Source organism: Hippopotamus amphibius, chromosome 6 (assembly GCF_030028045.1).
Source record: "Hippopotamus amphibius kiboko isolate mHipAmp2 chromosome 6, mHipAmp2.hap2, whole genome shotgun sequence".
Classification (NCBI taxonomy): domain Eukaryota; kingdom Metazoa; phylum Chordata; class Mammalia; order Artiodactyla; family Hippopotamidae; genus Hippopotamus; species Hippopotamus amphibius.
In genome coordinates this window covers 115,832,371-115,858,604 of record NC_080191.1, presented here as the reverse complement: position 1 = coordinate 115,858,604, position 26,234 = coordinate 115,832,371, and the positions used below count along the sequence as shown (strand labels likewise).

At 44.3% G+C, this 26,234-nt stretch overlaps 1 protein-coding gene across 1 annotated transcript in view; it reads right to left on the bottom strand.

The window, feature by feature from the left end:
- The window catches only part of EPHB1 (EPH receptor B1), a 429,883-nt gene that overhangs the window by 86,703 nt on the left and 316,946 nt on the right, over window positions 1-26,234 (bottom strand). Inside the window, exons 6-7 of the mRNA XM_057738466.1 lie at window positions 17,398-17,522; window positions 679-841 (exon numbers count right to left, since the gene is read on the bottom strand). Of these exons, the coding sequence (XP_057594449.1) occupies window positions 679-841; window positions 17,398-17,522 (288 nt within the window). The remainder of the gene's footprint in view (window positions 1-678; window positions 842-17,397; window positions 17,523-26,234) is intronic.

The window sequence follows — 26,234 nt, the reverse complement described above, 5'->3', positions numbered from 1 at the left end:
GGCTGAGGTTACGGGGAAATTGGATTTTCAAGACAATTAAAGGGGGTGGTCTCAGAGGACTGGGGGAGATTGTGAAAACAGGGAACTAATAAAGCTCAAAGGTGGAAGTATTTTTGGTGACAGATTGCCTGGCCTTGGGGATATTTTGGAAAGCAGTGGCCGTTCTCTCTCCAGATACCTCAGCAGGACCTACTAGGGGGTCGCATGTGAAGCTGCTTCACATATCCTGAGATGTGTGGGACAGTCACTCCCCTCTGTGTTTTCTTCCTGGAGCCCCCGGCCCATGCAGAGCTCAGCTCCCAGCCCCCAGAACAGTGGAGTGAAGTGGGAGTGAGGGTGAAACAGCAGAGACACCGACCCAGGCATATTCTTGAGTTCTGTGTGGGTCTCTCTGCTGTGCAAACGCAGGCCCACACGTGGGGGCCTCTGCACATGCGTGGTGCAGACACCCTTCCAAGGCAAATCCACTAGGTACTGAGGAACCCGCTGGGCTTCAGACAGATGCCCTGCCTGGTGAATGCAGGAGTCTACACCGCCCACCTGGGGGGCAAACCCTTCCTAGGGAATTCCACTGGAATCTATTTAGCGGCTGGCATTGTAGCTGCAAGCCTCCTGGGGGTTTCTTCTTTCCTGCCCTGACTGCCTTCTCTGTGCCCAGGTTGCCGGCCCACCCCTTACCATCCGTCAGAGTCTGGAAGCACATCTTGCCGCTGAACTTGCCGTAGCCGGCCACGGTGCGGGCGCGCACCTGGACCACATACACCATGCCTGGCCGCAGGCCATCGATCCGTGCAGTGTTGGTCTGACTCCTGGCCATAGAGGAGTTGAACTCGTTGTGTTCCTGCAAAAGAGCAAGGGGAAGGGGTGGGCAGCCTGCTCCTGAGCACGTGGGCCCCTCAGGTCTTGGTCTTGCAGATCTGCTAGAAGTTGTCCCCAGCCCCAGGCCGTCTCTCAAAATGGGGACAGACTGGCCTGGACCTAAAGAATGACAAATCAGCACTGGACCGTGGGGTGGTGATGCTCTGAAGAGAGGGGTCTGAGCAAATGGCTGAGCTCTCACGGCCTTGGCAAGGGGACAGTCACTTTCTCCTCCTTCCCCTCCAGGGTTCAGAAACAGAATCACAAAGCACGTCCAGCTCTGCAAACCCCTCCTCGTCCCTGACCTCAGCAGAAGCAAACTGGGCCACGTCTGCACCCTGCCTGCCTCTCTCTGTGTTGCTTCTGCTGAGCCCTGGTCTTTCCTCTCCTCACTCAAGGTCTTCCTGGTCACTCCTCACAATGGCTGCTCTAGATCACCCCTGAAGGACCCTCAAGTCCTTAGACAAATGACTTTGTGTCCACTCGCTCCGCTGAAAACCTTGAGGCCATTCTGGACTACCTGCCACATCTGCTTCTGCCTTCACCTTGGTGTGCGTCTGGGTCCCCATGGCCCACGTTCCTCTCCATCAGCATCTAGGGAGGACATGCCCCTTCTCCCTGGAGAGTAGGGTCTGTGTCCTCACCGCTCCCACTATCAGAGGGTCAGCCCCACCCTCCCGTGTATCACCCTCTCCAGCACCTCTGCCCTGCCCTCTATAGTCCCTATTAGCTGCACATGTGTGTCCTCTGGTGTCCACAGACCTTGCCTGTGTCCCTTTCCTTCCGATGCTTCCATCCATTGTGAGTGCCCGTAAAGCGTCCTTTGCTTTTGCTCTCTCTGCTACTGATCTTGTGTAATATATGGTTTGCACCTGGACTTTTGTAGTCTTCCATTTTTTCTGCCACTCCCTCCCTACCCAATCCAAAATTCTTTTGTATTATAGAAAAGATCTCTGACTCCCTGAAAATACCATCAGATAAAGACAAAACTCCTAAATCTCGGTCCACAGGCCTTTCATAGTGAAGTCAATTCCAATCTGTCACATCCCCCTAAATCGCCACCTTGCTGCCCCCTCCAGGTCCCACAGCCCTGGCCACCAGACCTTGGCTTAGGCTGTTTTCTCAGTCTGAAATGCCTCTCTCCAGGGCTTCTCTGCATTCTCCAGTTTCCTTACGCCTACACCCCTCAAGGCTCCTCTTCCAGGAAAGCACCCCTCACTATTCCAGCCCACAGCCTCTCTTCTATGTTGTCCCTCATCTTTACACCTCACCCTCAGCACCTTCATATACACCACCCTGGTCTCTAATTATTTCCATTTGAGCATCACAGAGACAGCTGGCAGGCACAAAAGTTTAGAGTCTGGGTCCGCCCCTGTTTTGTACCGTAACTCTTAGAGCGAAATGGAAACATTAATGAAAATGAAGATCTTGGGTCACCAGGAGGGAGGCTCCTAGTCTCATGTGCAGATCTAGGGCACTGTGATGAGTTCTAGGCATAGCAGTCCAAGAAGCATGGTGATGAATGAGGGGAAAGCTGGTGACCAGAGGTCTGTAATCCATATCCGCAGTCAAAGGACAGAAGAAACGTGGGGAATTGAAACAGGGCAAAAGAATACAGCACAATGACAAGAAATTACCATGGTCTTAAAATGTGTGAAATCTACTTTTCAAAAGGAGAGATGACCTGATGTGTCATTTGGTCAGGCAGTCACACTGATGACACACTACCATGTGCTGGGCGCTATACAAGGACTGCGGGTACCAAGGCATAGTCCCTACCCTCGAGTATGCAACATCTTGTGGGGTTGGGATGAAAATAAACAGAGGATGACAGCAGTGCTGAGTGAGTGACTTGGCAGAGGGCAATTTAGGGGGCTGTGGGAGAACAGCAGAGGGTCCCTCAGTCCAGACTGATAAGATAGTTGGGAGGGGCTCAGAGAAAGGGTGACATGAGTGAGTTGTGGAAGGTGAAAGAAATTAGCTCCATGGATGAGTGAGGAGAGTGAGAACTGAATAGAATAACCCTGAGAACAGAACAAACATGCAGGGGTGAGGCCTAAAGGAGTTCAGGGGTCTGCAAGTAAGTGGGCATCTCTGGAGTGTAAGTGGCATGGGGGTGGTGATGTGTGACTTGGGAGCAGTTGTAAGGGACCCCAGGTTAGAGGTCAGAGCAAACAGACAGCTGAAAGTTACAAACAAAGAGGCCCACACTCACCCTAAGTGAGGCAATATCCATTGGTCTCTGGGAGAGACTGTCTGGGGAGGGTCCACCAGTCCCTCATTTCTTCTATTTAAAAAGTAGGTGGGGGGGGGGGAGGAAAGATGGCAGTGAAGTAGAAGGACGTGGAATGCATCCCTCTCCACAGATGCATCAGGAATACAACAAAAGATGCAATAATTCCCACAGAGAACCAGCTGAACACCAGCAAACGACCTCGGACACCAAAAAGGACTGCAAAAATCCTGACATAACTGGGTAGGACAGAGGAAAAAAAAAAAAAGGAGAAAGAAGAGGAGAAGAAAGGGAAGGGACAGGTCCCATACCCTGGGGCGGGGGGATCTGAAACAGAGGGGAGATTGATGAATTCGGGGAAACATCCCCTATCTGGTGGGGAAACCCCTTCTCCAACGGGGAATTTCCCTGGGTCAGAAGGGAGGCATTTTATACCGTTCAAAGAGGGTGAAGCGGCTGAGCTGTGGCAGATGGGAAAGAGTGAGAAACACACGGAGGGTCCACACCACAGCTCAGCGTGTCCAGACGGAGATGTCAGTTCACAGCTGAACAGGGGGTCTGGGAGCTGGAACGGGGGAAGCAGAGAACTGGTTCAGGGTGAGAAACACTGTTGGCAGTGGGGAGACAGACTGAGAGGACAGGAGGGAAGAAATCCACAGCGGAGAAAGCCTACTGTGGAAAGTTGGGCGGCCATGGTGGTGGCTAGATACTGCTGACTCACAAGCAGTGGGGGAAGAGCCGTGGGTGTAGCCTCTCTCTCGGTGCCTGCAACGGGCAAAGAAAGGACCCCTCTGGGCCTGGCTAATGCACTCAGGGATAACAAAGGCCCCTGGGTGGGGCTGGCCTAGAGTGCCTGCAGCCCAGAGCCAAAAGTCCAAAGAGTGGCCCAGCTCTGGAGATGTTCTGTTTACACTGAGCCACCGGCGTCTCTCTGCAACAGGCACCGCCTGAGCTGCCCGAGCAGCTGTGACCCAGGCAGGGCGCCACTGCTGACTCACTCCCAGGGGAAGGAGTCACTATTGTACCCTCTCTCTCCCCACACACCAGCACTTACAGAAGAACAATAAAGGAGGCTCTGCTGGTTGCAGAGTAACACAAAAAGCCCAAGACAGGTAGAAGGACACTTACAGCTGAGACCCCCAGGGAAACAGAAATATTATTATTAATTCTATTAATCTGGTCCTTTCTGGGGTCAGTTCTAGCTTTTTTTTTTAATTAATTATGATGTTAGTCCTAAGGGATCTACATGTTTTATAACATATTTTTTACTCTATTTTTTATTCTATTTTTATTTTTAGCCTTTTTTTATATTTCTATTTCTAGTTAAGTTTTTTATAGTGCTGACTGTATCTCTCCTACATCCTCTTCATCTCTATCTTTTATACATTTCTATTTTTTTCTTTTCATATTTCCAGTCACATTACATTCTTCTGTTGCCCTGTCTTCTATCCTTTTTTAGTTTCTTTTATCTTAATATACTGATAATCAATATTATCGCTAGGCTCTGTTTCCTTGCTTTATTTTCCAGATGACACACTGCTTTGCTTTTTATTATTAGATTTGGTCTTTATCTTAGTTCTGATTATAATTGTCTGATTTTGTTTTGGGAATCGCCAGTCTGTCTGGTTGTACTCCTGCTCTTTATTATATTTGATCTTAGCTTTCAAAATTTCCCTGGATATGTGTTTGTGTGTGTGCTTTTTTTGTTGTTGTTGTTGTTGTTAATTCATTACAATCTTAGTCCTAAGGGCTCTACATGTATTATAACATATTTTGTATTCTTTTATTCTATTTTTTTCTTCTATTTTTATATTTAGACTTTTTCCATATTTCTATTTCTAGCTAAGTTTTTTGTAGTGCTAACTTTACCTCTCCTACCTTCTTTCCTTCTCTATCTTTTACACATTTCTATTTTTTTCCTCTCTTTTCTTTTTCTTTTCATATTTCCAATCACACTACACTCTACTGTTGCTCTGTCTTCTACCCTCTTTTAGTTTATTTTATCTTAATATACTTATAAGCAAAATAATCAGTCTGCTCTGTTTCCTTGCTTTATTCTCCAGATGACATACAGCTTTGGTTTTTATTATTAGGTCCTGTCTTTATCTTAGTTCTAAGTATAATCATCTGATTTCTTTCTGAGAATCTTCAGTCTGTCTGGTGGTACTCTTGCTCTTTATTATATTTGATCCTAGCTTTCAAAATCTCCCTGGATTTGTGTTTGTGTGTGTGTGGTGTTTTGTTGTTGTGGTGGTGGTGGTTGTGGTGGTTGTTTTTGGTTTTGAATTTCTGTTGGTTTTCTCTTTGATTGTCTGATTGCACATTGGGGTTCTTCTGTCAGATCTTTCTAGTGCCTTATGTTCTATTGGACTCAGTATTTGTGTGTCTTATAAATGTATGTATTTCCTTGATTTAGTATATGTTTGACTCAACACTCTGCCATTAGTCTGGGGCTTGGACAGTCTTCTTTAAATCCCTTTATTGCTGGGACAAGCAACCTCCGAAGTTTGGACTACTTCATCAGAAGACAAGTAGGATGCTCTGGGGAGGGAGCACTGAATCCAGGATACTAGACTACTAGGGAGTCCTCAGACACAGGGAGGATTAACTGCAGAGAATTCTCACAGAGCCCTGTATCAGAGTCTAAGACCCGGCTTTGTCTGACGGTCTGCAACTGCCAGTGCTGGACACCTTACACCAAACTACAAACAAGACAGGAACACAAACCCACTCATCAGCACACAGACTACCTAAAGCCATAGTAACTTCACAGATACCCTAAAACACACCACCTGACACAGCCCTGCTCATCAGAGAGAAAAGACATAGAGCCACACACCAGAAAGCAGACACCAGACCCCCCCACTGGGAAGCCTACTTAAGACACTGGACAAACCCCACCACAGCGGAGAGAGGGCAGAAACAAGAGGAATGACTACTAGGCAGCATAGGGAAAGGAGACAGCAAATCCTATAAATTAGACAAAATGAGAAAACAAAGAAATACCATGCAGGCAAAGGAGCAGGACAAAAACCCACAAGACCAAATGAATGAAGAGGAAATAGGAAAATTGCCTGAAAAAGAATTCAGAGTAATGCTAGTAAAGATGATCCAAAATCTCGATAACAAAATAGAGAAAATACAAGAAACAGTTAATAAGAACTCAGAAGAACTAAAGAGCAAACAAACAGTAATAGACAACAAAATAACTGAAACTGAAAATACTCTAGATGGATAACTGAGGCAGAAGAATGAATAAGTGAGTTGGAAGATAGAATGGGGGAAATAAGTGCCACAGAGCAGGAAAGAGAAAAAAAGAATAAAAAGAATGGAAGACAGTCTCAGAGACCTTGGTGACACCATTAAGTGCACGAACATTTGAATCATAGGCATCACAGAAGAAGAAGAAAAAAAGAAAGGGTCTGAAAAAATATTTGAAGAGGTTATAGCGGAAAACTTCCTCAACATGGGAAAGGAAATAATTAATAAAGTTCAAGAAGCACAGAGTGTCCCATACAGAATAAACCCAAGGAGAAATACACCAAGGCACATATTAATCAAACTAATGAAAATTAAACACAAAGAAAAAATATTAAAAGCAGCAAGACAAAAGCAACAAATAACATATAAGGGAAAACCCATAAGGATAACAGCTGATCTTTCTGCAGAAACTCTTCAGGCCAGAAGGGAGAGGCAGGATATATTGAGAGTCCTGAAAGAGAGAAACCTACAGCCAAGAATGCTCTACCCAGCAAGAATCTCATTCAGATTCGACGGAGAAATCAAAAGTTTTACAGACAAGCGAAAGTTAAGAGAATTCAGCACCACCAAACCAGCCTTACAACAATTGCTTAAGGAAATTTTCTAAGCAGGAAACACAAGAGAAGGAAAAGACCTACAAAAACAAACCCAAAACAATTAAGAAAATGGTAATAGGAACACACATGTCAATAATCACCTTAACTGTAAATGGATTAAATGCTCTAACCAAAAGACACAGACTGGCTGAATGGATACAAAAACAAGACCCTTCTATATGCTGCCTACAAGAAACCCACTTCAGACCTAGGGACACATATACACTGAAAGTAAGGGGATTGAAAAAAATATTCCATGCAAATGGAAGTCAAAAGAAAGCTGGAGTAGCAATACTCATATCAGACAAATTAGACTTAAGTAAAGACTATTACAAGAGACAAGGAAGGACACTACATAATGATCAAGAGATCAGTCCAAGAAGAACATATCACAATGGTAAATATCTATGCCCCCAACATAGGAGCACCTCAATACATAAGGCAAATGCTAACAGCCATAAAAGGGGACATTGACAGTAACACAAGAATAGTAGGAGACTTGAACACCCCACTTACATCAATGGACAGATCCTCCAAACAGAAAATAAATAAGGACACACAAGCTTTAAATGACACATTAGACCATCTCAACTTAATTGATATTTATAGGACATTCCATCCAAAAACTACAGAACACACTTTCTTCTCAAGTGCACATGGAACATTCTCTAGGATAGATCACATCTTGGGTCACAAACCAAGCCGCAGTAAATTCAAGAAAATTGAAATTATATCAAGCATCTTCTCTGACCACAACGCCATGAGGCTAGATATAAATTACAGGAAAAAACTGTAAAAAATATAAACACATGGAGGCTAAACAATACACTTTTAAACAACCAAAAAATCACTAAAGAAATCAAAGAGGAAATCAAAAAATACCTAGAAACAAGTGACAATGAAAACACAGCAACCCAAAACCTACAGGATGCAGCAAAAGAAGTTCTAAGAGGGAAATTTACAGCAATACAGTCCTACCTCAAGAAACAAGAAAAATATCAAGTAAACAACCTAACCTTACACCTAAAACAATTAGAGAAAGAAGAGCAAAGAAACCCCAACGTGAGCAGAAGGAAAGAACTCATAAAGCTCAGATCAGAAATAAATGAAAAAAGAAAGGAAGGAAACAATAGCAAAGATCAATGAAACTAAAAGCTGGTTCTTTGAGAAGATTAACAAAATTGATAAACTATTAGCCAGACTCATCAGGAAAAAAAGGGAGAAGATGCAAATCAACAGAATTAGAAATGAAAAACGAGAAGTAACATTGGACACCGCAGAAATACAAAAGATTATGAGAGAATACTACAAGCAACTGTATGCCAATCAATTGGATAAGCTGGAAGAAATGGATACATTCTTAGAAATGTACAATCTTCCAAGACTGAACTAGGAAGAAATAGAAAATATGAAAAGACCAATCACAAGTACGGAAATTGAGACTGTGATTCAAAATCTCCCCCAAACAAAAACCCAGGGCCAGATGGCTTCATAGGCGAATTCTATCAAACATTTAGAGAAGAGCTAACACCTATCCTTCTCAAACTCTTCCAAAATAGAGCAGAAGTAGGAACACTCCTCAACTCATTCTCTGAGGCCACCATCACCCTGATACCAAAATTAGGCAAAGATGTCACACAAAAAAGAAAATGACAGGCCAATATCACTGATGAATTTAGATGCAAAAATCCTCAACAAAATACTAGCTAAAAGAATCCAGCAGCACATTAAAAAGATCATACACCATGATCAAGTGGGGTTTATCCCTGGGATGCAAGGATTCTTCAATATACGCAAATCAATCAACATGATACATCATATCAACAAATTGAAGGATAAAAACCATATGATAATCTCAATAGATGCAGAAAAAGCTTTTGACAAAATTCAATATCCATTTATGATAAAAACTCTCCAGAAAATGAGCATAGAAGGAAATTACCTCAACATAATAAAAGCCATATATGAGAAACCAAAAGCCAACATCATTCTAAATGGTGAAAAACTGAAAGCATTCCCTCTAAGAACAGGAACAAGACAAGGGTGTCCACTCTCACCACTATTATTCAACATAGTTTTGGAAGTTTTAGCGACAGCAATCAGAGGAGAAAATGAAATAAAAGGAATCCTAGGTGGAAAAGAAGAAGTAAAATTGTCACTTTTTGCAGATGACATGATATTATACATAGAAAACCCTAAAGACTCTACCAGAAAACTGCTAGCACTAATTGATGAGTTTAGTAAAGTAGCAGCATACAAAATTAATGCACAGAAATCTCTTGCATTCCTATACACTAACAACAGAAGAGCAGAAAGAGAAATTAAGGAAACTCTCCCATTTACCATTGCAACAAAAAGAATAAAATACCTAGGAAGAAACCTGCCTAAGGAGGCGAAAGATCTGTATGCACAAAACTTTAAGACACTGATGAAAGAAATCAAAGACGACACAAACAGATGGAGGGACATACCATGTTCCTGGATTGGAAGAATCAACATAGTGAAAATGACTGTACTACCCAAAGCAATTTACAGATTCAATGCAATCCCCATCAAATTTCCAATGGCATTTTTCACAGAACTGGAGCAAGAAATCTTATGATTTGTATGAAAATGCAAAAGACCCTGAATAGCCAAAGCAATCTTGAGAAGGAAAAATGGAGTTGGTGGAATCAGGCTTCCTGACTTCAAACTATACTACAAGGCCATAGTGATCAAGAGAGTATGGTACTGGCACAAAAATTGAAAGGAAGATCAATGAAATAGAATAGAGAACTCAGAGGTAAGCCCAAACATATACGGGTACCTTATCTTTGACAAAGGAGGCATGAATATACAATGGAAAAAAGACAGCCTCTTCAATAAGTGGTGCTGGGAAAATTGGACAGCAACATGTGAAAGAATGAAAGTAGAACACTTCCTAACACCATACACAGAAATAAACTCCAAATGGATTAAAGACCTACATGTAAGGCCAGACACTATAAAACTCCTAGAGGAAAACATAGGAAGAACACTCTATGACATACATCAAAGTAAGATCCTTTTTGACCCACCTCCTACAATCATGGAAATAAAATCCAGAATAAACAAATGGGACCTCATGAAACTTAAGAGCTTTTGCATAGTGGAAGAAACCATAAACAAGACTAGAAGGCAACCCTCAGAATGGGAAAAAATAGTTGCCTATGAAACAACGGACAAAGGATTAACCTCCAAAATATACAAGCAGCTTATGCAGCTTAATACCAAAAAAGCAAATAACCCAATCCACAAATGGGCAGAAGACCTAAATAGACATTTCTCGAAAGAAGACATACAGATGGCCAACAAACACATGAAAAGATGCTCAACATCACTAATCATCAGAGAAATGCAGGTCAAAGCCACAATGAGGTATCACCTCACACCGATCAGAATGGCCATCATCACAAAATCTGGAAACAACAAATGTTGGAGAGGGTGTGGGGAAAAGGGAACTCTCCTGCACTGTTGGTGGGAATGTAAGTTGGTACAGCCACTATGGAAAACAGTTTGGAGGTTCCTTAAAAAACTACAAATAGAACTACCATATGATCCAGTAATCCCACTCCTGGGCATATACCCAGAGAAAACCATAATCCCAAAAGAAACATGTACCGTAATGTTTATTGCAGCACTATTTACAATAGCCAGGACATGGAAGCAACCTAAATGCCCATCAACAAATGAATGGATAAAGAAGATGTGGCATATATATACAATGGAATATTACTCAGCTATAAAAAGGGATGAGATGGAGCTATATGTAATGAGGTGGATAGACCTAGAGTCTGTCATACAGAGTGATGTAAGTCAGAAAGAGAAAGACAAATATTGTATGCTAACTCATATATACGGAATTTAAAAATGGTACTGATGAACTCAGTGACAAGACAAGAATAAGGATGCAGATGCAGAGAATGGACTGGAGAACTTGAGGTTTGGGGGGGCGGGGGGTGAAGGGGGAGCTGAGACAAAGTGAAAGAGTAGCATAGACGTATATATACTACCAACTGTAAAGTAGATAGCCAGTGGGAAGCTGCTGTATAACAAAGGGAGTTCAAGTCGACGATGGATGATGCTTTAGAGGACTGGGATGGAGAGGGTGGGGGGGAGTCGAGGGAGGGAGGGAATACGGGAATATGTGTATAAATACAGATGATTGAACTTGGTGTACCTCAAAAAATAAATAAATAAATAAATAAATAAATAAAAAATAAAAAAACACTTGCCAAGTTAAAAAAAAAATGTAGGTGGATTCCCTCCCCCAACCCCCCCCCCCCCACCACCAATCAGGGATTCAACAGAAAGAAGGCTATCCACTCTATAAGGGATGCCACCTAGAACTTCAGTCATTACTCTCTTGACAAGCTGAAGATTTGAAACTGTGAAAATCATAGTTCACTTTGCAAATTAGGATACAATTCCACTGCTATGAAGTCCAGGCAGCTGCCTGAATTCTCTGGTTTTACAGGAATCAGATGCAAGTGCACGCTGCTTGAAATAAGTGAAGCATTAGCTGGGCAGCTCTTTCACTGAAAAATGTGTTCTGGTGTATTGGCATTTGGATTGTGAGGACCAAACAGTAACCTATAATCACTTTATCATTTACACATCCTTCAAGGAGTTCAGTGATTAAAATGAGTATCAGTCCTTGTTCTCTCAAAACCATTAATCAACCTCAGGCAAACAAGTGAGAGTGAAGAGCAGGGTTGCTCTTTGTTTGTTTGTTTGTTTTTGGTTGCTTATGACTGATTTTATAAGTGTGTGGGAGACAGAGGCTGCAGCTGTTGAGGACAAAGACCACATCTTCCTTCCCCATCCCAGACGCATAGCACAGGGCTCGCCCTGCCTGGATGCCCAACACCTCGGTGCTAAATGAACGACTAAACAGCACACTTCAGACCAGTTATTTGAATCCATTGGTGGAGCACAAGATATCGCCAAGGTCTGAAAGAGTTCCTGTGAGGAAATGATCCTAAATATGAAGGGTAGAGATTCCCAAGGTCTAAAGTAGCTCTTCTTGCCCAGACAGTTAATATGAAAGGCAAGTACACATCTAAACGCTTAATCATTAAGACAGCTGAGAGCAGCTGTAGATGCTCCTCCCTTGGTTTACCTACAAGCGCTGAAGCCAAGAGTGAAAAGTGCTACAAGACAGTAAACAAGAGGGAATGATGAATGGAAACGTATTAGAAGGCGGAAGGAGATGAATATGGGAGAGGCCCTGGGAGTGTCATCAGCTCGATGGCATCTGAGCTCTCTATTAATGAGCTGTTGCAGGAGACGAAAGCCTCATTGATTCTACTCATAGAGCTGAAATTGAAAGGTGTCCAAGCACAAACCGAGAGGGTGATACAGAGCAGGAGACCTGGGCTTGGAAAACTACAGCCTATGGCCAACTACCTGTTTTTGTAAATAAAGTTTTATTGGATCCCAGCCATGTCCATCTATTGACATCTATTGCCTACAGCTGCTTTCCTGCTACAAAGGCAGAGTTGAGTAGTTGGGATAGAGGCTCTATGGCCCATAAGACTAAAATATTTACTACCAGGTCCTCACAGGAAAAATGGTGCTGATTCCTGGTTTAGAAGAAGTTGCATAGGATGGAGGAATGATGAATTCTGTTTCTTTGGACTGAATCCAAAACTGGGCTGAGTTCTGTCTGTGTCTGCATCTTCTAAAGACCAAGATTCCACTGTCTTGTGGAGCAGGCAGACAAACGATTCTGGTCCCAAGCAGTTGGGCTGAAAATTAAGATACAATCTCTTCTTTCAGGGGACACACTAATTTTGAGCATCAACACAATTGCATCCAGTCCTACACTGAGCTTGGAAATATATTGAAATATAATAAAAATATCTATAGTTCTAGTTCTGTGGTTCCCTAGCTGTGACCTGTGATGTCATGGGGAAGTCATTTGACCACTCTGTGACTTAGTTCTGTCATCCATAAATTGGTTATACCTGGCTTTCAGGTATCTTTCTTTTATTGATTGATTGATTGATTGATTGATTGATTGTGCTGGGTCTTAGCTGCAGCAGGCAGGCTCCTTTAATTGTGGCATGTGTGCTCCTTAGTTGCAGAAGGTGGGCTCCTTAGTTGCAGCATGCACACTCTTAGTTGCAGCATGCATGTGGGATCTAGTTCCCTGACCAGGGGTCGTACCTGGGCCCCTGCAATGGGAGTGCAGGGTCTTCTCCACTGTGCCACCAGGGAAGTCTTCCTTTTATTTCTTTTAAGGATCAGAAGTAATATATCTGTGACTCTCTGGCATATAATAGGCACTCAATAGATGATGAATTATTATTATTGTGCTTATTATTTCAAAATACCCTCACAAGGTAATGTCCTTTCTTTAGACATATTAGAAATGGTCAAGGCAAGTAATGTATTTTATAGTCAAGCACTTTATAAGTGAGGACAGTTTCTGTTGTAATATACTGAATGGTAACCGATGCTTGGGCAAAGAACCTTCTGTGTTCCTAAAGAAAGCATTCTATCCTCTGGGACAATGACATGCTTCACCAAGATGTGGAAGCCCCCTCAGGCCTTGAGTTGCTGTTCATGTATTCTGTTAATAATTAGTATACATTACTGAGAATTAGGGACAGGGCCTAAGATGAGAGAATAAGCTTCCTTCATAGGGTCAGAAGTTGAGGTTAATTACAGTTTGTCCAGGGAGGAGCCTTGCATGGACAAGGAAAGGCCATGGAGGACTTGGGTGTGAGCTGGGGAATGAGGAGCCAGGGGACACAGGTGTGAGCCTCATGGTTTTGGTTCTGAGCCCGTGTCATTAAGCCTTTCATCCCCATCCCAGGGTGACTGCCCTTGGCATGGCAGGGAAGGAAGAGGACAGGTGGTTTCCCGTGCATCCAGCCCCTTCCCAGTACCACCATGGGCTGCAAGGCAAAGAACCCAGGCTATAGACTCCCTTTCTAGCTGTGTGACCCGAGCAAGTTGGGTTTGTTTGCTTTTTTAAACTTCTTTGTACATTTGTTTCTTTACCCAGAACAATGATATTAATATTTACCACGCCGGGTCGTGAGGGAGAGAGGCGATGATGCTTAGAAAGCCACTGGCACCCAACAGGAGCACACTAGGGAGAAATTATTATTATTTACCTGAGATGAGCTCCAGTTCATGTGTGTGTGAGAAGGGGGACTGGGTGGGACCTTACTGGTGACTCTGACATCACACCATATATGGCCAAGCATGATATTCTATCAGACTAGGTCAATAGAACTAGGTCTAAGTCAATTTGAACTTGGTCTAGGTCAAATTTGGTGATGAAATGAGGCCATGTAATCAATAAGTCCAGATAGGTCCAAAACATTTTTGGATTGGTCCAACTTTTACTTTATTAAGCGATAAAAAATACCTAGCAAATAAGGGCCAATTCAAAGCTGAATGAATATAATGGTTGCTTATGGATCCTGGATTGTTTGAATTACCCCCAATTCCCTGAATTATCATAATCAACTGTCTACAAAACCCAGTATCTAAAAATGGTACTGATGAACTCAGTGACAAGACAAGAATAAGGACACAGATGCAGAGAATGGACTGGAGAACTCGAGGTTTGGGGGGGCGGGGGGTGAGGGGGAAGCTGAGACAAAGTGAGAGAGTAGCATAGACATAAATATATTACCAAGTGTAAAATAGATAGCCAGTGGGAAGTTGCTGTATAACAAAGGGAGTTCAACTCGATGATGGATGATGCCTTACAGGATTGGGACAGGGAGGTTGGGGGGAAGCCGAGGGAGGGAGGGAATACAGGGATATGTGTATAAATACAGATGATTGACCTTGTTGTACCTCAAAAACTGGTACAAGAGTGTAAAGCAATTATATTCCAACAACAACAACAACAAAAAAGCAAAAAACCCAAAAAAACCCCAGTATCCTCTAAATGAGTAGAAAGCTGCCTAACCCTCACCTTGCTTGCAAGGTGTTCATCTGTAACGGCTGAAGGGCGCACCTCCTTGCAGGCTAGATTGGTGATCTATCTGGCCTTCTGCTTTCAAGGAGGTAAATTGGTGCCATTTTACAAATGTGAAAACTGTCCTAGAGTAAGTGGATCAGTAATGGGACCATGGCTGTGTAGCTGTCAGTTACGGACAGGCCTGGAAACGAGGGCTCTCTTCCCAGTGCAGCCCGTCTCCACTTTCAACACTGCCTCCATGCTGGAGGCTGCAGATCTGCATCCCGGATCCTATTCTTTTTTTTTTTTTTTTTTAATTTATTTATTATTTTTGGGGGGTACACCAAGTTCAATCATCTGTTTTTATACACACATCCCCGTATTCCCTCCCTCCAACTCCCCCCCCACCCTCCCTTCCCAGTCCTCTAAGGCATCTTCCATCCTCGAGTTGGACTCCCTTTGTTATACAACTTCCCACTGGCTATCTATTTAACAGTTGGTACTATATATATGTCTGTGCTACTCTCTCGCTTTGTCTCAGCTTCCCCTTCACCCCCCGCCCGCCCAAACCTCGAGTTCTCCAGTCCATTCTCTGTATCTGCATCCTTGTTCTTGTCACTGAGTTCATCAGTACCATTTTTAGATTCCGTGTATATGAGTTAGCATACAATATTTGTCTTTCTCTTTCTGACTTACTTCACTCTGTATGACAGCCGGATCCTGTTCTTATTTCCACGGACCCGCTGGATGATCTCACCCAGGCTCAGGGCTTCCATACCATCCAGACACTGACAACTTCCAAATGGTCATCTCCGGCCCAGTCCTCTCCCCTGAACTCCAGGTGTGCACATCTAGCTGTCTGCTCCACACCTCCACTTGGCTATCTCAGAGGCATTTCAGACATGGAACTGAACCTTGGTCCCTTCCCTCACCCCAGACTCAGGCCCAAACCCACATCCAAAACCCAACCTGTTGGAAATCCTGTTGGCTTTGTCTTTAGTTTATACACCTGGAAATCAACTGTGTTTCATCAGCTGTCTGCTTTCACTTTGATTCAAGCCACCATCATCCTTATCTTAGATGATTGTAATCTAGCAGGTCTAGTTTCAGTGGGAAAGCCTGAATGATCCTTTTATAATGTAAGTCAGATTTTGTTTCTCCTCTGCTCCAAACCCTGCTATGGATTCCCATCTCATTCAGTGGAAAAGCTCAAGTTCTTAAGGCCTAACATGAGTACCTCCTTTGATTACCTGTCCCCTGAATACTATTTTCCCATTGCTCATGTGGCTCCAGTCATACTGGTCTCCTTCCTGCTCCTTCCATGCTGGCCTCCTTCCTGCTCAGTCCTGATCTTGCCTCAGGGCATTTGCACAAGCTCTCTATCCCCCAGATGCCTGCTTTACAACACCCTTACCTCCTGCAGGTCTTCACTTAGAACTTACCTTCTCCAAGAGGCCCACCTTTACCATTCTGTTTATTTCTGTAACATATTCCTTCCCCAAGCCTGCCCTCCCGACCCCATTTACCTTGATCTGCTTTCCTCCCTCTTTACAACCCTCACTTTCTAACACAATATATGATGTCCTTATTTGTCACGTTCATTATTCATTGTCTATCTCTTTCTATTAGAAAGTAAGCTTCTTGCGGGCAGGAATCCTTGTTTTGACCACTAATATACCTTAGAAGAGTACCTGTCAGATAGCAGGCACTCAATAAATAGGTGCTGAACAAATAAATGAATAAATCTGGTGTTCGCAAAAATATTGTATTGGATAAGCATAGAAAGCACTGTATTTTCCTGGGATTTTGCAAATGCGACAGTTCACCATAGTGGAAGGAAAGCCCTGCTTCCCCCGCTGATAGGCCAGGGGTCAACTCCACAGGGCACTGTTTCCCTCTTCTCAGCCTTTTCATGTCCCGCTGCAGCCCCCAGCAGCAGCCGTGAAAGAGCAGTCAGGGAAAATAACATACAAATTTCTATTTCTATTCATCTCTCTCTCTCCTTTTACATTTCCATTTAAATATTTTAAATCTCCATACATACGTTAGTACAGTAGTACATGCATATAATTTATAAATAAACAACCATGTTGGAGGTACACGATCAAAAACTTTGAAAAACACTAGTTTACAAAACCACAAAATCTTTAGATAGTTCAGGGGACATCTGGTGGATTTGTAGCATCTGCCTTTGTAAAGCAAGCACGTGACTGGGAGAATGGAATTGGTCCTGCCCATCCATGACAGCCCAGTGAGCCGTCCAGACAGCAGGGTTGGGGTTTGGAAGGTTCTCTCTTGAGTTGGTACAGAAAGGGCCTGGGCTTTGGAGGCCTTTGCTGGGGCAGAGCTGGGGAGCACACTCGGGGACCCTCTGAGCTCCGTCACCAGACTCCTCCCCACCTCAGGACTCCCTCCAGCCTGTGTCCCTTGGTCCTCAGCTGCCACTACCTACGGGACAATGGCTGGTCTTGAGTCTTGCAAGCCTGCAGGCAGGGCTGGCTTACCTTCTCATAGTACCGGATCTCATAGTCCAGGATGATGCCATTGGGCTGCTCCGGCTGTGGCCAGGACAAGGTGATGCTCCTCATGGTGGCACTGACCTGGTGCATGATGGGAACAGTGGAAGGGGCTGCGGAGAGAGAAGGAGACAGGGAGGATGAACAGACCCTCGTTTATATGACAAGTGCCGTCTTGCAGAGATAAATAAGCAGAGAAATGTCATTGGGTTGGAACCCTGCCCTTTCTTTCTCATCAACTCAGCTGGATCTACAGAACTTCTTGTGAGTTTTGCAGAATGAATGGAGTTTGGGTACCAAAGAAGAGAAAAGGTGACAATTTCGGACAGGACAACATGTGTGAGGTCAGAGGTTGGAGTGGCCAAGGTGTTTTCTGGGTAGGAAGGAGGAAGACCTGGCCAAAACAAAAGACGGCTGGAGAAATCACAAAAAAACAGTGTGTGCTGGGAAAACCAGAAGCAGACGTGGAGGGCGTGACCAGCAGGGCAAGTCCAGGCTTCAGGCAGTGGGTCAAGAGGAGCGATGGAATGTTTTTGAGCAGATGGTACTGAAGGAAACTCAGTCTTGCAGTAATGGGCTGGGCCATCACAGAGAAGAGAATCTGGATGCAATGCCTGACAGCGAGAGAGTTGAGCTGGTCAGTGCAGAACTGCTGTGCCGTGGAAAGGAACATCTCCTTCTGAGACTGCATGGAAGATTTTGCTGCATTTCAAAAGGAAGAGAGGTGGCATCTCTCAAAAAAGACATGAACACAGACCAACAACAGAGTTCTTCTAGACTTCTGTCAGAGTTTTCCAAATGAGGACATTTGCTATTGAGAGTTCACAAATGTAAATGAAGAAATGATACACAAACCAAACATTTGGAAACAGAATAATAATTCCAAAATCTGTGACGTGCTTCCAAAACCTCTGTTTAAAAAGAATATAATTTATTTCCCAATTCAACATTTTTCACACAGTGTAAGTAAAATGAAAATAGTCTGGAAATAATAAATGAGGGTTGTCTGTCTAGGGGAAGAGGTGGGTAATGGATGAGGCTGCCATCTGCGCTCTGCTCAGGGGCTGTTCTGTTTAGTCCTGGCGCTTCTGTAGCGATGAAGGTCGCTTCCTCACACGAACTCCACTTTACAAGGCTTTCTCTGGGGACCGTGGCTGAGTGACATTTACTATCCTGGATTTAAGTTAACAGATTCCCCTCTAAGACCTGAAATCCCAGAGCACAACTACTGGGTCACAGGGGGCCCCTTCTTTTCCATGATTCGCGGCCTCTCAGCAGGCACGTGCTGCATGAGGCCCCTGGGCCAGGGTGGAGTTGCAGGACACTTGTCCTGAAGATGCTCACAGTCCAGGGGAGTCATAAGGAGCACAAGGTAAGAGGTGCTGTGATGAGCCCTTAGAATCAGAGTGTCTTCCTGGGACTTTACCCAGTTCCCGTTAGAGACCTCTGGATGGCCGTGAAAATGTGCCCCTCAGGGCTCCTACTCCCGGGAGCATAATTGACAAGTGGCCCCAGCTGCTGCTTCTGCGGTACGTCACTGCGTCCATGCAGAGCCCGATTCCCACATGCTGCTACCAGCCAATGACTCAGAATGGCGGGGGTGCTACGGCAGGTCCATTCCTGACTCTTCTGATGGGCAACTTTCACTCAAACACTCCCCAATGGACTTCCCGACACTTCCCTGTAACTCACGGCAGTCTAAGACTCTTCCCACTCTATCCTCCTTCCTTCTCTCTCTCCTTCAGAGGCATAAGACCTTAACTGTGGTCTAATAGCTCTCCCAGCCTCCTCTGGCCTCCACCCCATTTCCCCAATAAATCTCTGGCACATTTGATCCCATCTTGGCATCTGCTTCATGGAGGACCTGAATTGATGCCATCCCAAATACCCCTATCAAATATTCTCTGCCCCACCCTGCTGCATCCCCAGGGTTGGGAGTCTCACTGCCTCCAGGAGCTCCATACCTGGGTACCTCTCACCAATTTGCATGTCTTCCTTATCCTTATCTGAAATATCTCTTCTTCCCACTGTCTCAGCTCTGCCAACTGAAGTGATGGAGAACGTTCCCTCTTCCACAGAATGGCTTGTCAAATAGCGAAAGAAACTAGTTAGCTCTCCCCTGAGTTTTTCCTGATGAGAAGAATGGCTGGATACTATGAACGTTTCTCCCATGATACGCTACCCTCCCGAGGTGGCTCTTTTCCAAATGCAGCTCATGTTATCTAAATCTCTTTAGGCATAAGGCCCAGAGGTGAACCCAATTGTCTTTCTGCTGTTTGAGCAGCAAAGATTAAACTAATATCCACCATGATCTGTGTACTATACATCTATTAATATGACCATTAGCTTTTGCTTCAAAAACATATCCCCACTATTTGATTTTGAAACCACAGTCAACATAACCTTCAGGTTTTCCCATGGTATTTCCCATTTTTTGTCTGTAGAGCTGGTTTTTAGCTTTGACTACCGGGATTTACACATGCACCATTGTGGTGTCGAATTTGGCCTATCAATCTAGTAAGTTGAAATAGTTTTTGATTCTGACTCAATCATCAAATACATCTTCTCTTCCTCCCAACTTAGGATCATGGCCTAGACCCATTAATTAACTATTTAAACAAATATTTATTGAGCATCTGTCATGTGCCAATAATCTGTCTATGTTCTAGAGGTTCCACAGTGAACAAATTAACACTTCCTGCCTTCACAGAGCTTCTTTTCTAGGGATTCGGAGACTAGACATAATAAATAATGAGGTATGTTAAAAATATTAAGTACATACAATGGGGAAAAAATGCAGCAGAGGAGAAGGATACAGAATACTAAACTGGAGGAGGCCAGCTTGGGGAAGCCTGCAATTCTGAATCATGTGGGCAGCCAGGCCTTGCCTGAGAAATAGATGCAGGAGCACAGAGGTGAAGGAGGGCAGAGAGGGAGCCAGGCGGATACCTAGGAGAAGAGCCTGTGAGAGGGAGAGGCCAGGGCAAAGGTTCTGATCTGGGAGCATCCTGGTGTTTCAGGGCAACAGCAAAGAGCCAGCGGGACCAGTGCAGAGATGAGGCCACAGATGGGAGGGCCCCCAGGAACACTAACAGAGGACTTGGCTTCTACTGAGAGAGAATGGGACCCATGGGATGGTCATGAACAGGGGAGTGACATCATGTGAGTAACTTGTTACCAGTATCACCCTGTGCTATAGTGCAAATGGAGTGCAGGGGCCGTGTGAAAGCTGAAAGAACTATCCTAGCGTGACTGCAATAAACCAGCTGGAAGATCACGGTAACTTGGACCAGGCTTGGAATGGTGGAGGTGGTGAGAGTGGGGATGGTCAGATTCTGAATATATTTAGAATATCTCAATGGATGTAGGATGTGGAAGAAATAGAGGAGCCAAAATGGCTCCAAGTTGGGAAAAGTTGGGGGGCCATCAACTGAGATCGGGGGGCCATCAGCTGAGATCAGGGAAGACACCGGTACATGCAGTTTGGTAGGAAAGACCGGATGCTCTACTTCGGACCTGCTCACTCTGAGATGTCCAGGATGTCCCAGAGGAGATGCTGAGTAGACAAATGCAGGTAGAAGAGGTCCAGGCTGGAGATATAAATTTGAAGTCATCAGTATTTCAAAGATACTAAAGCACCGGAAATGACAGAGGTCACCAAGAGAAGGAATGGAAGAGGATATATAGTCTAAGACTCAGGAGATGATGGGAAAGGTGCCAAGGGGCTGGAGAAAGAAAGCCCAGTGATGTGGAAGGAGAATCAGAGAGTGTGATCGCCTAGAAATCAAGCAGCAGTCAGCGTTCCCCGGAAGACAGGATGTGTAAGATGCCACTGCTGAGTCACTAAAGTGAAACTAGGCATTGAGTGGGGATTTGGTAAAAGCTGAAGGGTTAATGGGGTGGTTGGCTTGGGACTTTTTCCCCCAAGACCTGTGTGCACTGTGTAGAGCCCCAGGAGAGGACAAAGGCTCTTCAGGAAAGTGAGGCAGTATTCTGGAGTCAGTTGGGAAGGTTTGGGATCCTGCTGGAATCCCACCAGGATGGATGGGAATGGCCCTTATTAATCCTTCCCCCACGACCCCATCCCCTGCCCCCTCCCACCACACTGAAAGGGCTGCCCTTTATAGGCTTCTGTGGAAACACGATTTGATTGACATGTTGTTAATCATGTCGGTGTCCTATAGGTTTTCAGGATTCTTCTGCCTCAAAAGCTAAAGCAGAATGTATTAAAAATTGGAAAGATTAATCCCAATGGCCTGAGGATTTTGATGGGCTTTGTTCTTTTCTTTGCCTCTAATCCCTGGAAAACCATCATTCAAAACTCAACATATTTGCCACCCATTGTGCCAGGCCCCTGCTCTAATCACTCGGGACAGAAGGACAAGCAAGAAAGTCACAGCCCTGCTTGAAGGTCCTGGTTGGGGTCAAATGGCAAAGAAGCAATCACAGGGCAAAGGGATGGAGATGCAATGGATAGTCAAATGCACTGAGAGGAAAGCTCCTGTTATACTAGTGGCAAGGACCTCCCAGCAGCCAATCAGCAGCATGCAGATCCAGGAGAAGATGCCAGAGGGTGACAGTCACCACCGCCAGCGTTTCTTAGATCTATGGTGTTGACACCATAGTCATGGACCCCACGGCAGGCTGTCTATCGTCATACAGGTCACTCTAAATGTCTTACCTTTTAATTGAGATGGGATTTTGCACAGGGGAGAAAATGAGAAAGTATTGCTCCTCCTCCCTGAAGATCAGGGGCAGCTTACATTTGGTACTCTGCCATTGGTGATCAACTACAGTGACAATTTTTTTTCCTTTGCCAAGTGCAAGTACCACCTCTAAATCTGATGTTTTACCTGCAGTAAAACCTTCAGACAAAGCAAAATAAAAAAGAGTTCACGTATCCACTCAAACACCAACTTCTTCTAGCAAAACTAAGGCAGGCTAAGACGGGAAGGGATAATTAATTCAAAGCAGCAGCCCCTGGGACCCCTGAATGCAATGGTTTGAGCAGTACGTCCTGGTTAGCTGTCTTCTCTATGAACCTGCATCCTCAAATGAAGGGATAGTTTCATTGAACGCTTGAAGGAGTCTCTCCCTCACAAGCACACAGAACGCTTTTGACTAAAGTAAACATTCCATGGAAAGGAGATGCAAATTATTAAAATTTAGCAAATAAGCAAATATAGACCTTTCTTTAGAAAAAGTAAGGACGAAGAATTAGTTTCGGGGCTATTTGGAAAAAAGGTACTGAAGGATCAAGAAAGATGTGTTTGCAGACATAGAGACCAGACTGGTGGTTGCCAAGGGGTAGGGAGGGAGAAGGAGGGATGGACTGGGAATTTGGGATTAGCAACCTATTACACACAGGATGGATAAACAACAAGGTCTTCCTGTATAGCACAGGAAAACAATGTTCAACATCCTGTGATAAACCATATGGAAAAGAAAATGAAAAAGAATATATATATATGAAAAGAATATATATTCATTTATATGCAAAATACATGAAAAGAATATATATATGTATAACTGAGTCACCTTGCTGTACAGCAGAAATTAACACAACATTGTAAATAAGCTATACTTCAATAAAATTTTTAAAAGAAAGAAAGATGTGTTTAGCCTAAAGAGGCGGTGCTCAAAAAATCCAAACATAAGCAAAATTGCCCTGCACTTCTCAGCAAAATAAAGAGGCTGGCCCAACAGGAAGCCAGCATTCAAAGAGAAGCAATGACAAGTGCCCTGTCAGGCACTGAGGAAAATCTGTTTGAGAGTTCAAACAGAATCAAAACCAGGAGTGTCTAAAAGACACACACATGTATTGTCTACGGCCAATAATTAAGAAACCCTCTACATGTGTCAGAAGCAGAAAGAGACTTAAACATCATTGGTCAAAGGGCTTAGCGATGGAGAAAATGCAAAGGCAGGCAGCATGAGTCCTTTGTCTCTGTTTTTGCCAAGGAAGACTTTGGGGAGAACTTCCTCCCAAATTGCTTTTGAAGCAGACAGATCTAAGATAGTATATCACATATAGCAGTGAGAGTGCACGGAATGTTCTTGCCTGAACTGACAAATGAGATGTGGATAGATTGCAGGGAGAGGATGGCCCCAGCTACAACTTACAAAAAGAACTCACAGGTGACATGGGACAAGTATCAGCTCAAATTGGTCACAGGTCATTGCCAGTGGCATCACGGATGGTGGACCACCCGCCAGCCCTCCATTTGTAAGAAGGACTCTAAAGGAGATCATAGAGCCTTCACTCCTATAAGAGTCAGGCTGGGTCTTGGGAGGGTGGCGTGAATCTGTCTGCAAGTTAATAATCCTAAATCTGGACCCTGGAGTCTTACTATGTGGAGCTTTGATTTCCTATCTCAGATTCACCTGGACCATATGTTTTATGTTTATGACATTCCTTGACCTTTCAATTTAGTTACAGACTCAGTCACATTCAAAGTTTTCTCATACTCATTTTGTTTTTCTTATTTGATAGGGGCATTTTCCCCCAATGATTAAGCATCTCAGATTCCAAAATGTGAGAATGAATTGATGCTTTTTTCCTAGGACAATCACTAAGTTCTAAAGCATTATCTTCGCTTATTAAAAACTACTTCCTAATGTCTTTATTGATTTTTCTGTCAAAAGATTCTTTCAACAGTTATTATCATAATCCATTTGCAGATATAATAAATGATGTTAAATATTTTATTTAAGACATCAAAAGTATTTATCAGAAGAAAAATATTAGCAAAACACACATACATTCAAAATTAAGTTGATCTATTGGAGTGAAATATTTGAAGAGGTTATAAAAATATACGCCTTGGATTTTCAAAGTTCAGCACATCTTATCTAAAGGGGAAAACAGTGCTGCTTCTGCAGGTAGAAATCAAACCCTTGCTGGGAGGCCACCCCTCACCTATCCTGGAGCAGGGGTGCAGGGCACAGCTGAGTCCCTTCTGCCAGGGCTCAGGTAACAAGCCTAGCAAATGTCCTGGAAGACAAACAGCTTCTCCAGTTAAGAGGTTTTCCTCTCTGAACTTCCCAAGGAGGCCTATGGAAAGGGAAGCCCATTGCCTTCCTCACAATAACTCATCCTGGGCCTGGTGGGGAGCGTTCCCCAGTCTTTCCATGGGGAAAGTTTTGTGGGGCACGGGGAGGTCCCCACAGTGAATCCTCAGAGTGATACAGCTGGCCCAGCCTCAATGGGCTGTGCATCTGAGGTTAATCGCTACTTCTGTCATCCTGGGCCTTGCCGTTTCTAGGACAAACATCCATCATTTGAAGAACATTTGGGTTGTTTCCACATTTTGACTATTGTGAATAACACGGCTGAGAACATTCATATGCAAGTTTCTGCGTGGACCTATATTTGCATTTCTCTTGGGTATACTCCGAGGTGTGGAATTGCTGGATCATATGGTAATGCTAACCTCTCCTACTCTTTCTAGAATAGCATTTCCCAGCTAAATCATCCTTGGACTAACCACGTGCAATCTACACCATAGACTCCAGCTGTGAGGAAGACAAGGGGGGTGGTAAGGAATAGTAAGGAGCCAAGGGCCCCAGTCTAGGGAAGTAGGAATTAGCAAAAATAGAGACAGGCTATGCTCAGGGCTCTGGAGATGCTGCAGAGAGAGGAGGGCTCCTATTCTGGCTCTGCCATCTGCTTACTGTGTGATCTTGGGTTAAGGTTACTTAACTTCTTTGGACCTCAAATTCTGCAAGTGTAAAACAGGAATATTTACCCTGATGTTATGAGGTTTTTCAAATGTTCTGAGGATGTGCCCTGTGTGGTCCATTGGTTCCTCCAACTAGATCCAGTCTGCCAGCCCAGGGGACTTGGCAACCAGCCCAAAGTCTCCTTCTGGGGCCACTGCTGTGCACAGATGCAAATCACTCCCTGGGCATAGTTCCCCAAGGTAAATGTGAAAAGCACAATCCGGTGACAAGCCTTGGGTATCTGTATGATAAATATCTTTGAGGGGATAAATAAACACGCCAACCCAGTCAGAGTGGAGCGATGAATAAGAATGGGCCTGGAGAAAGGGAAGACTCACAGCAGGGGTTCCCCGGAGGCTGGTGTGATAAATGCTCCAGAAGAGAGATGGTTTCCTGTAATATCTCGAGATGACCTGAAGTTTTTCTGGGAAGTAATCTAGAAAATAAATGATGGGATGCCTTGTCCTTGAGGACAAGGAGAGCTTGTGACTGTGGGGAGGGGATGAGGCATGGCCCACCCAACCAATGATGTGATTCAGGTCCAGGAGTCACGAAGATCCCTCGGCTGTGTCTGTCTGGTCACCCACACCGCCTTACACCTAATATCCTGTCCCAGGTCTGGTCACCCACACCGCCTTACACCTAATATCCTGTCCCAGGTCCCTTGTCCACCTCTGGACCTCTTCACTTTAAAGTAGACTGCAGCCAGATTAACCGTCCCAAAGTGCACTTTAACCACTTCCTCTGATGCTCAAAAACCTTCAATGGCTCCCCATTGGGAAAAATCTCAAGTCCTTCTCTGACATTTCACAATGTGGCAGACTGGCCCGTCCAGGTGCCTCCCACTCTGTCTCTAAGGAACCTGCGGCTCTCATCTCACTGTTCCACTCACTGATCTCAGAGAACTCAACTCTGGGAATCTCTGCCTGTAGGACCACTCCCTATGGCCACCTCTCTTCATAACCCCACCAGCCTTCAAAAGTCCAGATCAGGCCACACACTGCCTTGGCTTAGCCATGGGCCAGACCATGTCCACCAGATTATCTGTTCCCTCCTCCCAACTCAAAGTCCATATTTTTAATAACTCTCAGGCTGTAATTGCC